The sequence below is a fragment of the Drosophila busckii genome, chromosome 3L (assembly GCF_011750605.1).
Source record: "Drosophila busckii strain San Diego stock center, stock number 13000-0081.31 chromosome 3L, ASM1175060v1, whole genome shotgun sequence".
Classification (NCBI taxonomy): domain Eukaryota; kingdom Metazoa; phylum Arthropoda; class Insecta; order Diptera; family Drosophilidae; genus Drosophila; species Drosophila busckii.
In genome coordinates this window covers 768,432-783,689 of record NC_046606.1, presented here as the reverse complement: position 1 = coordinate 783,689, position 15,258 = coordinate 768,432, and the positions used below count along the sequence as shown (strand labels likewise).

At 40.5% G+C, this 15,258-nt stretch overlaps 2 protein-coding genes across 2 annotated transcripts; both read left to right on the top strand.

The window, feature by feature from the left end:
• The first annotated feature begins 1,645 nt into the window (after positions 1–1,645).
• LOC108601176 (mucin-2) lies at positions 1,646–5,395 on the top strand. Its single transcript, XM_033293682.1, has 3 exons — positions 1,646–1,675; positions 1,737–2,613; positions 4,260–5,395. The coding sequence occupies exons 1-3, from the start codon at positions 1,660–1,662 to the stop codon at positions 5,371–5,373; spliced, it is 2,007 nt and encodes a 668-aa protein (XP_033149573.1). The 5' UTR covers positions 1,646–1,659; the 3' UTR covers positions 5,374–5,395.
• Positions 5,396–13,718: 8,323 nt separating this feature from the next.
• LOC108599169 (fibrinogen-like protein 1) lies at positions 13,719–15,028 on the top strand. The gene is made up of 3 exons (XM_017985955.2): positions 13,719–13,757; positions 13,815–14,812; positions 14,870–15,028. The coding sequence occupies exons 1-3, from the start codon at positions 13,719–13,721 to the stop codon at positions 14,988–14,990; spliced, it is 1,158 nt and encodes a 385-aa protein (XP_017841444.2). The 3' UTR covers positions 14,991–15,028.
• Positions 15,029–15,258: the final 230 nt, after the last annotated feature.

Genomic DNA, 15,258 nt, shown 5'->3' with positions numbered 1-15,258 from the left:
ATGTTAACTAAAATGTTTAGTGCCATATAAACCTAAGCACAAAAGCCATAAAAATAGCAGCAGCTATAAATCAAAGCCAAAACTATGCGAGCAAATCGAACGCACTAAAACGGGCACACACATATATATAGAGCACGTTAAACAGCCGCCATTAAAAGGTGACTGTAAAAGCCTCACCAAAATGGCAGCTAAAAACTTGCTGACTGATTGAAGGCGCAACTAAAAGCCAAGTCGCGTATTTGACGCTGGAGCCGCGTGGAAAACCGCACGCGTAATAAAGTTAACGCTCAAAGAGTACACAAGCACACACACACACACACACACACACACACACACATACACACACAAGCTCACAGAGCTGCATGTTACTGTTAGCCAAAAAAACCGCGACCGTAACCAGCGCCCAGCGGTTTGGCAATTGCTGCAAAATTTGTCAGTTTTCCAAAAATTTTCGCAATTAGATGCGAACTACTACAATGCCAAACATAGACAGCAGCTTAAGGGGGGGAGGAGCTAGGTGGGTGGGTTGACTGACTGTTTGTCGCTGCTAACAAAACTCTTAACGTGGCTCGTCAACTTACACAGATTCCACGCCGAAAATTTTAGGCGAAACTCGTCAGTTGTCGTCGCCTACAGATTTTTATTGCTTGTGACATTTACACAGCATTTGATGTTTATTGAAGTTTACATGTGGGCGTATGTATATGTGTATGTGTGTGTGTGTGTGTGTTGCTGCGGTTGTGTGGCTATAAGGCAGACGCGTCGTCATTGAAATGTCCTCGTCATCAACAGCATCACACGTGGCGTATGCGCAATGTGCGCCTACGTCTAAGTGTGTGCGTGTATGTTAATGATGTTGAAAGTTTGCTGAAAGTGGCGCCTCAGCTGCCTAAATGAAATAGTTTAAAGCACTGCCATAAATGATGCGGCAATGCGTGTGCGTTTATGTTCCATTAATATTCAATTGTGAATGAAATTTGCGTGACTTTTTATCAGCCACTGGGGTGCACGTTGTGCCTGCAGTGAAAGTTTTAATTTGACTGACTAAACGCTTGATAAGCAAACCAACTTGTTAAAGCAAAGTACCAATAAGCATATATTTAATTTGTTCAACTACCTGTCAGAATGTTGTGTCTATTTTTGGAAAAACATTTTCGGCGCGTGTCGCAGAATTTTTTAAATTGCCACACTACAGTTTTAGTTACTAAGATAACAATAAATTCCACACTATGTTTGATTGGCTGCCATTAAGTAGCGCTTTGCCTTTGCTCGTGCCGCCAACAAATACAAAACACCCAAACACTGTTCAAATAAATGATAACAGCTTTGAAAACATGCTAAAAATAAATAGTATCTCCCATAGAGGTCAGCGACTAAAGAGACAGCAATTGATACAAGCAATAAATAAAAAAAATAAACTTATTGCTATAAAGTTGTGAAGTAAACATCAGCAACAAACTTTTTCCGCTGCCGGCGGCTGCTTATAAGCATCTCACGCTGCAATTGATATGTTTGATAAGATTACATAGCCTAATTTGCTAATTAGATTGCTTCGCGAAAAGAAAAGACTTTTTACCAAATTTCGCGAGCTCCACTTTCATATAAATATCGGTGCAGAGCAGCCAGTCAGCAAGTCCAGCCGAAGCAACTGACATAGCAATGGAAAACTATTTTGGTAAGAGAATTTCGTTCATAAACTAAGCTCAAAATATTAACTAAGCCTCAATTCTTTTCAGTTTTCAGTTTACTTCTGTTGACAGTGACCTTAAGTGGCACATTTGCCGCTAGTTTGAATGCATATCAACAGCCAATCTGCCGAAATCGAGCTGATGGTTATCGCCATATTGTGCCCGGTAGCTGCTCCAAGTTCTTCGAATGTCAGCGAGGTGTTCCTAAGGAATACTCTTGTCCCCGCTACTATGATCCTATGCTAGACGGCTGTGTATCATATAATCCTGGCTGCATTGAAACAGGAAATGAAGAAATAGCTCCAAGGGATGTCGTGACAGCAACAACAGGAAAGCCCTGCAGCAATAAAACTCCAGCTCCAACCACCCCATGCTCGGGTGTTACAACTCAACCTCCCACGACACCTTGCGCAACAACTCCTAAACCAGTTACTCCAACACTTCCGCCAACAACAACTTGCTCAACAACTCCTAAGACAGTGACGGTAACAATTCCTCCGACAACCACTTGCTCAACAACTCCTAAGACAGTGACTACGAAGCCAACTCCAGCTGCGACAACAACGTGCTCAACAACTCCTAAGACAGCGACTCCAACAATTCCTCCGACAACAACGTGCTCAACAACTCCTAAGACAGTGACTGTAACAATTCCTCCGACAACAACTTGCTCAACAACTCCTGAGACAGCGACTCCAACAATTCCTCCGACAACAACGTGCTCAACAACTCCTAAGACAGTGACTGTAACAATTCCTCCGACAACTCTAAAGCCAACTCCAGCTGCGACAACAACTTGCTCAACAACTCCTAAGACGGTGACTCCAACAATTCCTCCGACAACAACTTGCTCAACAACTCCTAAGACGGTGACTCCAACAATTCCTCCGACAACAACTTGCTCAACAACTCCTAAGACAGTGACCACAAAGCCAACTCCAGCTGCGACAACAACTTGCTCAACAACTCCTAAGACAGCGACTCCAACAATTCCTCCGACAACAACGTGCTCAACAACTCCTAAGACAGTGACTGTAACAATTCCTCCGACAACTCTAAAGCCAACTCCAGCTGCGACAACAACTTGCTCAACAACTAAGACGGTGACTCCAACAATTCCTCCGACAACAACTTGCTCAACAACTCCTAAGACAGTGACCACAAAGCCAACTCCAGCTGCGACAACAACTTGCTCAACAACTCCTAAGACAGCGACTCCAACAATTCCTCCGACAACAACGTGCTCAACAACTCCTAAGACAGTGACTGTAACAATTCCTCCGACAACAACTTGCTCAACAACTCCTGAGACAGCGACTCCAACAATTCCTCCGACAACAACGTGCTCAATAACTCCTAAGACAGTGACTGTAACAATTCCTCCGACAACTCTAAAGCCAACTCCAGCTGCGACAACAACGTGCTCAACAACTCCTAAGACGGTGACTCCAACAATTCCTCCGACAACAACGTGCTCAACAACTCCTAAGACAGTGACAGTGACAATGCCAAATTCCTCCGACAACAACTTGCTCAACAACTCCTAAGACAGCGACTCCAACAATTCCTCCGACAACAACGTGCTCAACAACTCCTAAGACAGTGACTGTAACAATTCCTCCGACAACAACTTGCTCAACAACTCCTGAGACAGCGACTCCAACAATTCCTCCGACAACAACGTGCTCAACAACTCCTAAGACAGTGACTGTAACAATCCTCGACAACTCCTAACAAGCCAACTCCAGCTGCGACCACAACGTGCTCAACAAACTCTAAGGACGGTTGACTGCAACAATTCCTCGACATAACAACGTGCTCAACAACTCCTAAGACAGTGATTCCAACACTTCCGCCAACAACAACGTGCTCAACAACTCCTAAGACAGTGACTGTAACAATTCCTCCGACAACTCTAAAGCCAAACTCCCCTGCGACAACAACGTGCTCAACAACTCCTAAGACGGTGACTCCAACAATTCCTCCGACAACAACTTGCTCAACAACTTCTAAGACAGTGACTGTAACAATTCCTCCGACAACTCTAAAGCCAACTCCAGCTGCGACAACAACGTGCTCAACAACTCCTAAGACGGTGACTCCAACAATTCCTCCGACAACAACGTGCTCAACAACTCCTAAGACAGTGACTGTAACAATTCCTCCGACAACTCTAAAGCCAACTCCAGCTGCGACAACAACGTGCTCAACAACTCCTAAGACGGTGACTCCAACAATTCCTCCGACAACAACGTGCTCAACAACTCCTAAGACAGTGACTCCAACAATTCCGCCAACAACCAACGTGCTCAACAACTCCTAAGACAGGACTGTAACAATTCTCCGACAACTCTAAAGCCCAACTCCAGCTGCGACAACAACGTGCTCAACAACTCCTAAGACGTTGACTCCAACAATTCCTCCGACAACAACGTGTTCAACAACTCCTAAGACAGTGACAGTGACAATGCCAACTCCAGCTGCGACAACAACGTGCTCAACAACTCCTAAGACAGTGACTCCAACAATTCCGCCAACAACAACGTGCTCAACAACTCCTAAGACAGTGACTGTAACAATTCCTCCGACAACTCTAAAGCCAACTCCAGCTGCGACAACAACGTGCTCAACAACTCCTGAGACAGCGACTCCAACAATTCCTCCAACAACAACGTGCTCAACAACTCCTGAGACAGCGACTCCAACAATTCCTCCGACAACAACTTGCTCAACAACTCCTAAGACAGCGACTCCAACAATTCCTCCGACAACAACGTGCTCAACTACTCCTGAGACAGCGACTCCAACAATTCCTCCGACAACAACTTGCTCAACTACTCCTGAGACAGCGACTCCAACAATTCCTCCGACAACAACTTGCTCAACTACTCCTGAGACAGCGACTCCAACAATTCCTCCGACAACAACTTGCTCAACAACTCCTAAGACAGCGACTCCAACAATTCCTCCGACAACAACGTGCTCAACTACTCCTGAGACAGCGACTCCAACAATTCCTCCGACAACAACGTGCTCAACAACTCCTAAGACAGCGACTCCAACAATTCCTCCGACAACAACTTGCTCAACTACTCCCAAGACAGCGACTCCAACAATTCCTCCGACAACAACTTGCTCAACAACTCCTAAGACAGTGACTCCAACAATTCCTCCGACAACAACTTGCTCGACTCCGAAGCCAACCCCAGCTGCAACAACAACTTGCTCGACTCCCAAGCCAACCCCAGCTGCAACAACAACTTGCTCGACTCCGAAGCCAACCCCAGCTGCGACAACAACTTGCTCGACTCCAACGACAGTTTGTGCCACAACAACTTGCCCCATTACGACACCATGCACCACATTGAAGCCACCTTGTGGATCAGCGGTTAAGCAGTCGGCCGCATCGCTCAGTAGACCCAATCGTAGGCGCCCAAATCGTGTGCGACCAAACCGTCTGCTACTTCCCGAGGCGTTGGAGGCATTAGCAGTCAAAAAAACTGCAGCTGAGATCGGCTGTGAGGGCAAACCCGATGGTTTTCTGATGGCATCTCCTGAACGTTGCAATGACTATTTCATCTGCCGTTATCAAAGAGCCATTAAGGTAAGCTGTGGTGATAAGTACTTCAATGGTCTGAAGGGCATCTGCGATCTGCCGGAGAATACAGCCTGCGTGCAATCCTAATTGGATTGCATAGTTAATGGCCATGACAACAAGCTGATAAAACTTAAACAGACAAAAAAAAAACAAAAAAAATAAATAGCAAATGCCTAAAAGAGGCAAAAACCTCAAATATAATTAATGCTATGGGATCTTTTTCTAAAAGGGGTGTAGTACTTATATTTGACTGCTGAGCTCAAATCTGCTTGAGAGTCAAGAGGCTCTAAGGCGAGGCCAGGGCACTATAAAAGTTGAGAGCTCCAGAGCTACGCCCTGGCACTTGACCACAATTGCAACTATTAGACAAAAGCCATAAGGAGTAAACAACAATGCTTTTGCACCCAATGCCAAGAGCCATAACCATAAACGACGCGAAGCGAGGCGAGGCGAGGCTTGAGGCAACGCGACACGTGCTTTGTTGCCAGCTTATCGACAGTCGTTGTCGGCACAAGAAGTTTTCCTCAAGCACACACACACACACACACTCGCAAGCGTGAAAACTCAAACAGAAACAGCAACTGGCATGCGGACAGGCTAAAGAGAAAATTGAAACGCGTTGCGTTGAAAATTAAACAGAAATCGTAACAGAAAAAAAAAAACAAAGCAACCCAAAATTCTAACAGAAATGCTTGTGAACAAAAAAAAAGTTGCAAAGTGTTGCGGAAAATTGAAAAGCAGCGGGTAAAATTCACATACATAAAACACTTGCTAACAAGAAGTGTTTGACGTTGACACGCACACACACACACACAATCAGTGTTGCCACAGCTTAGAGATAGTCGCAGACAATTGAAGGGCAACCATTTTGAGTGCCATTGACAGATTTCCGTTAGCTTTGCTTTATACTTGACTAACTCTTGATATAGCAAACAAATTTGATGCTTGCTGCCAAGATATAGAGCGAGAAAAAGTTTGGTTAATCTTAAATACGAAAAAATTTATAGAAATTTCTTGCAAGTTTCTGCTCCTTTATCGCTGACTCAGCAGCAGGCGGCAACACAATACTGCAAATTAGTGTTTCCTTTTGTTAACAAGCACTTAGACTCTGTGTAGAGACTGCAGTGTCTACTATTTGTATCTGTTGCAATCAACTCTGTTAGCTTAATAGACTGGTTCGTCAACATCAATCACTGTGCGCAACCCACACACACACACAGACACACACACATTTCTCAGCTTACTCAAAACTTCAGTCAAGTATAAAGAAACGACAAAATAGCGTTGGCGCCAGCCAGCGGGCAAGCTTTTCTTATGAAAAACGCAAGAAATTAAATGCTTTGTTCAACTTATATTCTGTCATTTGCCAAAAAAAATTGTCTACGTTACGTCGCCAGCTTCTTGTGTAAACAAGACAACAATTTAAAAAGCAATAATTGAAAATAGCAAAACCTTTATGGTCATGGCTACGACGACAAGTTGCCCCAAACTAAAGCAAACAAAACTAAATCGAACATATAATATTAAACTTTAAGGCTGTGTGTGTGTGTTACACGCTAAGCTGATTAAATTTTTGCCCAAATTGGTGTAGTACACGCCCACATAAGCGTTAGCAGCTGCTAAGCTCTAACACGCGTGCAAACGTTCAAACTTCTTTTTGTTTTCGCCTACGCCTGACGACTTTTTGCTTAAGGCGGCATTGATAGCATAGTGGTGGGCGTGGCTAGTCAAATTTTCGCATGTGCGCGCCAAATTAGATAGCAATAAAAAAAAAACTATAAAAAAAACAAAACAGCAGAAAGTTTGAACAGGAAATTGTAGTGGCTGCCTGCGCAATTCATTTCAGTGGCGTATAAGGTAAGTAACTGTAAAAAAAGTGGCTAAATAATGGTTCAGTTGCTGCAGGTTTTATGTACTGTCTGTATTTGTAATTGCAGCCAAAAGCGTAATGGCTAAGAACTAAATGGCCAAATGGTAAAAGACTAAAAAAGACTAAAAAATTGTAGCCATGCTAAAATAAATGTTTAATATTCATACACACTTTAAACTTATCGTAGGCACAGCATAAATTTATTGTATTTAAATATTAAATAAATATACTCAAATATTGTTCCACATCAATAAGCTCTACACCTTCGATTAACATGCTTGCTTACACGTTCAAGTCTCAAGTTCAATGCTAAAGTTTGTCTGCCGCACCCAGCAAATGGCAGCAAAAAAGAAAGACAAGCTAAATGTATTTGCAATAAACTTTATTGCCTCGTTGCACAACTATTGCAGTTGGTTTCCGTTGCATTTTTATGCTTGCACAAAGGCGAGAGAATAAAGCACATACTAGACGCTGCTGATAGATGCTTTTTTTTTTCTTTTTTGGGCTGGCGCTGTTATTGCAACTGCTGTAAGTTTATTTGAATTTTGTCTAACTGGCGCGTAAACAGCCTTGAGCAGCCAGCAGGCATTCAATTTTGCAGCGCCACACATGAGAGAGGCGTGGCTGCAAGCCATGTTTCTTCTGTTGTATGTGTGTGTGTCTGTTGCCGGAAGTGGCTCAAAGTCATATCCTGTGTATGCCAGCGTACGTTTGGGCTGGCGCGCTCAAATCATCAAACAAAAACATTTGCAAGTTGAGTGGCTGTTTTTTTTAGATTTTTTTGGAACTTTTGGTTAGTTTTGGGCGTAACGCGTTTGATAAATTGTTAGCTGTGGCCCAAGCTGACAAGACAAATTGTAAAAATTATTAGCAAATTGTTAATTAATTTAGCTCAATTAAGTTTGACTATAAATATTATTTGAAGCATTAATCATAAGCGGCTGTGCGCTTATCGTTTGCTATTAATCGTTTAAGCAAACAAGTTCTAAAATTTTGTGTTACTATTATGCCACATTTTGATGCAATCAGCGGCAAGTGCAGCAACGCAACGACAAAATTTTTAATGCGTTGAACAACAATTAAAATCATTTTTACACAAGAAAATGATTAAATTTAAATGTGCAGCTAGCACGCAGGCAGAAAATACTTAATTTTTCATACGGAAAATGCAGGCAGATCACGCTTAGAGCTCTCAACGTGTGTTAGAGCGAGAGGCAGCAAGTTCATAAAGAGCTGCGCCTGCAAGTATGTTTTAAATTAAAACGAGCACCAAATGAGCCAACTGCACGCACATGCAACACACACACACACACAAGCACATACTTTTTAAATTGTATACACACACACATGCGCATTGCTTGTGGTCAAGGCAAGGCACTAAAACTTTGCCAGGCAAAAACCCAAATGTGCCGCCAAAAGTTGCATATGACAAAAAGAAAAAAAAGCAAAGCTATAATTTTTAGTATGCCGACTAGAGCTATGCACTATAATAGTTTTATACGAAATTTGCGTTTATATAGAGAGTATGAGCGCCAAAGCAACTTTATGATGCTAGCGTTTGGCTAAAAGTATGGCGCACACACACACACACGCGCAGACTTAAGCGCTGTACGTGAAATTAATTTGTGATGTCCGCTTGACTTGTCGTTTTTGTTGTTGTTGTTGTGGCATCATAAAGCTGCAACAACAGGCAATGCGGGCAGCCCCCAAAAAAAGCCCCAAAAAGTATGCTACAAATTGCCTTAATTCCCCAACGAAAATAAGTTATTCCGTTTATATCGTGTGTCGTCAGCAGCAGCAGCAGCAGCAATTCTTTCTCTCTCTGTCTCTCTCCTTCTGCAACTTTTCGCATGTGTTAAAATTAAAAAGTTTTCTTTTGGCACACATGTGTGTGTGTGTGTGTGTGTGTGCGTTTTTATCTTTTATCTTGCGCTGGTCAGCAGACAACAGTCAGCTTAGAGTCTAACTCCTCTCACTCGCTTTTGTGTGGTTAAGTAAATTTTGCTGCTGCTCAATTATTTAGTCAAGGTCAATTTGTTACTGTGTGTGTGTGTGTGTTTTAGGTGCCACATGCGTGTGTGTCTGTGTGTCCTTTGTGGCATGCATACATATGTTAGCAGCTTTTGTTTTTGTTGCCACACGCTCGAGTTTCGAGTGTCACGTGGCAATGTTTTAAATTGAGTTAGCCAAAGGTGGCAAAAGCCAGTTTTGGGCTTTTATTGTTAAGGCCATAAACTGACATTTGTTGTGGCTTACTAAGGCATTAATTGCTTTAGGGAATCGCCGCACCAAATAAAATGCCATTAAAAATGCAATAAAGCTTAAAAAAAAAAAACAATACTAAAATATAAAAAACAGTTTAAAAACAACAATTTGCATGCATTTATGCGAGATCGTTGGGTATGAAAATTGCATTAAGAGTGCGTACGTGAGTAAAATAATTGTGTAACTTTATTTTAAATAAATTTAGATGAGCTGTGATACACTTTAGTTAGGAGAAGCGGGTATATGCATTTGGAGTAAAGTTAATTAAACTAATTGCAGTATCCGCAAGTCTGCAAACAATATAAAATTAGAAGCAAAGTGTATATCGCAGTCGAGTGTAATTCAATTAAAGTTAAGCTGCTTTCTTCTTTATATGCATATTTTTCTGCTTGATTTCCGCAACCAAATATTTCTATATACAAAATTATCTCTCTAGTGAATAACCACTTAGCATATAAAAGGCTAAAAAAATGTTTAGTGATACACTTTAATAATGTAAAGCGGGCATTTTAATTTGGAGTAAAGATATGTAACAATCAAAAGATAAACTAATTGCTGAATCCGCAAGTCTGCAGCAATATAAAATTTGACGCAAAGTGTATATCGCAGTCTAATGCTTTTTAATTATAGCTAAACTGCATGTTTCTGCAAATATTTTCATATTTAAAACTAACCCTCCATTTAATAAGCACTCAGCACATAAAGGACTTGCACACAACTGATTGATTAAGTGTCTGATTAGCCCGACCCACAACTGTTTACTATAATGTGCTGCTGCAAGCTTTTAAATTATATGCCAGCGGTATTTTTTCGCCCAGCTGCAATTTATCTGCTTAGCGTTCGCCATTTGCGGCACTTCAAATATGTACAAACTTTAATCACACTCACTGTGTTGCAGCCAGCAGCCAGCAGCAGTTGCAACTGCACAGCGTGGCGTGAAAATTTCCCATTACCTTGCCAAAGGTATGCAACATAATTTTTAACCTCATGCCGCGGCATGCACATAAATTGTGCCGCTATACAACACTGGTCGGTGGTGGCTGCTGCTGCTTCAACCTCCATTTGAAGATTAACGCGCAGCCGAGCATAAATAACAAGCGAGCGCGAGCGAACGCAACAAAGGCAACGTCGGCGTGTTAAAGGGCAGAGACGTTAGCAGGACTCAAGCGCAAATTTATTTTTCATAAGTAAATCTCTCTAGTGGCGCTGGCAGCAAAAGCAAAAGAGAGAGCGAGATAGAGCGCACCAGGCATTGCGTTTACGTGCCGAAAAGTCGAAAGTGATGCCAAAAGTCAACAGTAGAAATTGCAAGCCTGCAGTTAAACGCAGCAGCAGCCCCAAGGCTAAAACTCTAGAGAGACTCAGACTGAGACTGAGACTGAGACACGGTAACAATGTCTGCTCCTGCCTGCTCAAGAAAATGTAATAAAAACCTGAAGTACGTTTGTTTGATAATCCCATTTTAATATTTATAGTAATAAACGCTTTTACGCGTTGGCGCTTCCAATTGGCAGCAGCCGCCCGCCCGCTTCACACTCCCCAAACGTTATATCTGTGGCATATTGGACGCCTGTTGCCCGCCAGCGTTTGCTTTGTTTACTTCACTTCACTCTATTCTCGCTTTTTATTTATTTATAGCATACGCGAAAAATCAGAGCAAATGATATGGCAAAATGCCGCCGCCTTGAAAACTCTGTCTAGGGATTAGTAATGCTATAGTAACTTGTATAGTAGTATATGCTATATATGTAAATTAAATTTGCAGCACTTACATATTTGATTTGTACGCTGATTGTCTCTGTCTCTTTTGTATTTGAAGACAATTTGTGCTGCTGCTGCTGCAGTCAAATCTAGTTTGGGTCTAGTCTAGAGGGTTAGCAAATGGGCAGACGTCTGCGAGCTTAGCTTAGGCAGCAGTCAATCCAATTGTGTATATGCGTTTGCTTTGAGTTCAGAGAGAGACAGCGGCGACAAGTAAGTGCTGTGTGCTACGTAGCGTATGCGTAATATAATATACCAAAGTACAGCTAGCAAATGCCAACAAATTGATTTACTTAAGTAAGTGGCTAGAGACAGTTTTAGATTTGTGATTGAAAGATATGGAAAACAAAAGAAACATATTTTGATATGAATTATATTTTTTAAATATTAAGTAAATTTTGTAACAATCAAATAAAAAAAAGAATATTTTATTGCATTTTACTAATGCGTGCTTGAGCATTATTTAAATTTAAAAAAATATTAAAACGCCAAATGTAATAAAAAAAATTCATTTGAGCTTAAAAAATTCATTACACATGTTAAATAATTATTATTATTATAATAAGGCAATTTAAATGGATTTAATTTGCAGCTCAGTCAATTTGTAGCACAAATAAATTTTTCTAGACTTTTTGTTATAGATAATAGCCTAACTAAAATAGTAGCTAAAGTTTTTTTTGTCAAATTAAATGCGTATTGTCGTTTCCACGCTATTTGTAATCAATGTTGAAATTCATATAATGCTAGCGGTTTACGTATTTTCACTGATTTCCCACAGCAGCAGCAGCAAAGCTTTGCTTGCTCTGCTTTGAAATGCAATACGCGTGGCAAGTTTTTACTGACAATTTGTGTGTGTGTGTGTGTGGCAGGCTCAGTGGCAGTCGCCAAGGATTTGCTGCTGCTTACAAAAAACTTGGTCCTTTGCTGCTTATAATAGTAGCAACTGTAAGAGTTCTGCTCTTGCAAGTCTTGCGGCATTATCTTCATCTGCTGCTGCTTCTCTATATATATATTTTTTTTTGGCAATGCCAAACACTTCCGTTCAACGACAAGTACGATAAATTGTTGCGGAAAAGTGTTAAGCGTGAAGAGAAAGTTCAAGCCAAAAAGTTTCCACTTTTATTTAGGGTTCATTATGCTGCCTTTGCCACTTGCATTGTTTGGTAGTCGCCATTGAAAATAATGATTACACCCCATGCGCAACGTTTTGCTTTTGGCTTTCACTTTGGCTTCGGCTTTGGCTGTGGCTGGCTAAATTATGGCCTGCGTAGTTGGCGAAAATTGGCTGAGAGGCGAAAAACTATAAGCCGATTATCAGCAGATTTTCGTATTTGTTCTACATTATGGTGCGCCACCAAATGAGGCATATAGCTGAGAAAGAGAGAGAGAGCGAATCAGCATGAATAGCTCTTAGTTTTTGGGCAACCAAAGCCGCAAGCACCACTGCCTATTGGTCATTGCATGTCATCGGAGTTATTAACGCTTAATGCTCTATTAATGGCCTGCTGGCTGTCTGCTCACACTCACATACACACACACACGCATACACACGCACATTTTTCGTTCGAGTTGCTCTTGACGTAATGGAAATTTGTTAGTTTTAGCTGTCAGCCTACGCCTGATGCGGCTGCTGCTGTTGCTTTTGCTTTTGCTTTTGGAGTAAGCCCAATTAGTCAGCAGCCTAACAAAACAGGTGAAACTCTCTCTCTCTCTCTCTCTCTCGCTCTCGCTCTCGCTCTATCTCTACGTCTGCTGTTTTGCCTCAAGGGAATTTGGATTTTCGTGCTTGCACTTTGAACAACGCGCGAGGGTTGTTAATAGCGGGCAGCAATTTAAGCTCTAGGCTTAGCTGAGCGCATTGAAGTTCTTCTCCCCCCCAACTGCTACAAAATGCAAATAAAGGCAATTGAGCTTGGCTTTCACTCACAGCTTAAATTGTAGCATCAATCATTATTGGACTTATTTGATATTTGCTAGGGGAAAACTAGTTGCTATTTCTGTTTCTGTAATCAATCAATTGCCTAAGCTTTCATAAATAATTTAATAGATTTTTGAATGTGTCAAAAAGCTTTTCATGAATTTGTCTATGGTGGAAAACACAGCTAAAATTTCACACATCTCAAAATATAAACTATAACATTCAAAGCATACAAATTATAATTTTGTACTATTACATAAACGCTAACAATCTTCATGTTAATTAGTCATGTTTATGCCGCATTTGAAATAAACTATAAGCTTAAAATCTATTTATCTGATTTTAGTTGCGTTTCGACTTGCAAGCTGTTTAAATAGATTTAAATTAGCAGCTCAATACAAATATCACAATATTTCAATATATTTTTATGGCTTTGCCAATTGCCAATCAAATTGAATTTTAACAACTTTAAACAGTTTACCAAATAATTATTGAAAATATTTTGTTGCAGTCATAAGTTCTTAACTCTTAACTAAGAGGGAGAGAGTTTGTTTTCAAAATGAAGTGTAAACATTTGGCCAATTATATTTCTTATAATTGCTTTCATATTGGCACTAAATGGAGTCCTTGAAGCTTACGCCCAACAACGAGCCTAAGGTGAGCAGCAAGTGAAATTTAATTTGTGATAATTTAAAATACTTTTCGTTGTGTTAGCCTCGCACCTCATCCCCCTTCATGGACCAGCAGTGTGGTAGATATACATACGAGACTTTGAAGCCCATCTTAATACATCTGCATGAGGTGGAGAGCAAACTCACAGTTCAGAATGTTGATGCGTGTCTAAAAGCCAATGGACAGTTAAATGTAGAGCTTACTTCTCTAAAATATTCACTTAGGGAGAAGAATGGGCTACTTGACGCATATAAACATAATATGGCAGATCTTAGAGAATCTAACAACAATATACACAATGAAATAGCAAAACTTAACGCTCCAACCGAAACTAATGGGAAAAAGATTGAACAGCTTTGTGAAAAATATATAGAAAATTCAGAAAAATGTGAGAAGGAGCGCAGAAATCAAAATGAGTTACTAACCAAGCTGAACAATACTGCCCAAGAACTCATCATCAAGTCAAACAAAATTAATGAACTGCAAGACCAAATAATTAAGTTACAAGACCAAAAAACTAAAGATGAGAAAAAAAAATTAGAAGAGCAAAAAACTAAAGATGAGAGAAAAAAATGTTCACCAATTATTAATTTGCCTGGTCTGATGCCATTTAAAGTGCTTTGCAATGATGACAGCCCAGCGGGTAGAGGCTGGATAGTAATTCAGCAACGAATAAACGGCTTAGAGAATTTCCAGAGGGATTGGAACACTTACCGTGATGGCTTTGGATCCTTCGATGGGGATTTCTTTTTGGGTTTGACTAAGATCCACCACATGACATTCGCACAGCGACATGAATTATATATTTACATGGAAAAGTTTAGCAAGGAATGGTTCGCCGCTCGCTATGACAATTTTTCAGTGGCAAGCGAGAAAAATAATTTTCAATTGGAATCGTTGGGTGCATATACTGGGTTCAACGACAATCACGATAATTTTAGACCGGAGTTATATTATATATTTGCAACATACGATCGGAAACATTCCTATTGTCCGAAGCAACCGTATGGAGGTTGGTGGCACGGCTCTTGTAGAGGAATGTATGTTTCTAAAAGCTCTTAATATTCAAACAGAGAAGTAACATTTCTTTTTTGCAGCAATTTAAATGGAGAGTACCACCTACTTGAAAAAAAAGGTGATAAGAATTATTTGTATTGGGAGAAGTACATCTCTCTGTACAAGGTTCAAATGCTGATTCGTCCCTATAATTCTAACTAATGAATATCATGAATGTCAAATTTTTAATATTGAATAAAGTAAACAATGAACATTAAAAATATATTCTAACACACTCTTTACTTTCAAATGCTGTATGGAAATATTTTCTATGTTGATCACCGCGCAATGTTGCATTAAAAATAATTGAATACAAGTGTTTAATAATAAATATATATTTACGTTATTTAGAGAATTATTCATCAAAATGAATACTCGGGGCGCAATTTATTGCTCAACTTGATCTGCTCATGCTTAGGTTATCTCTTAT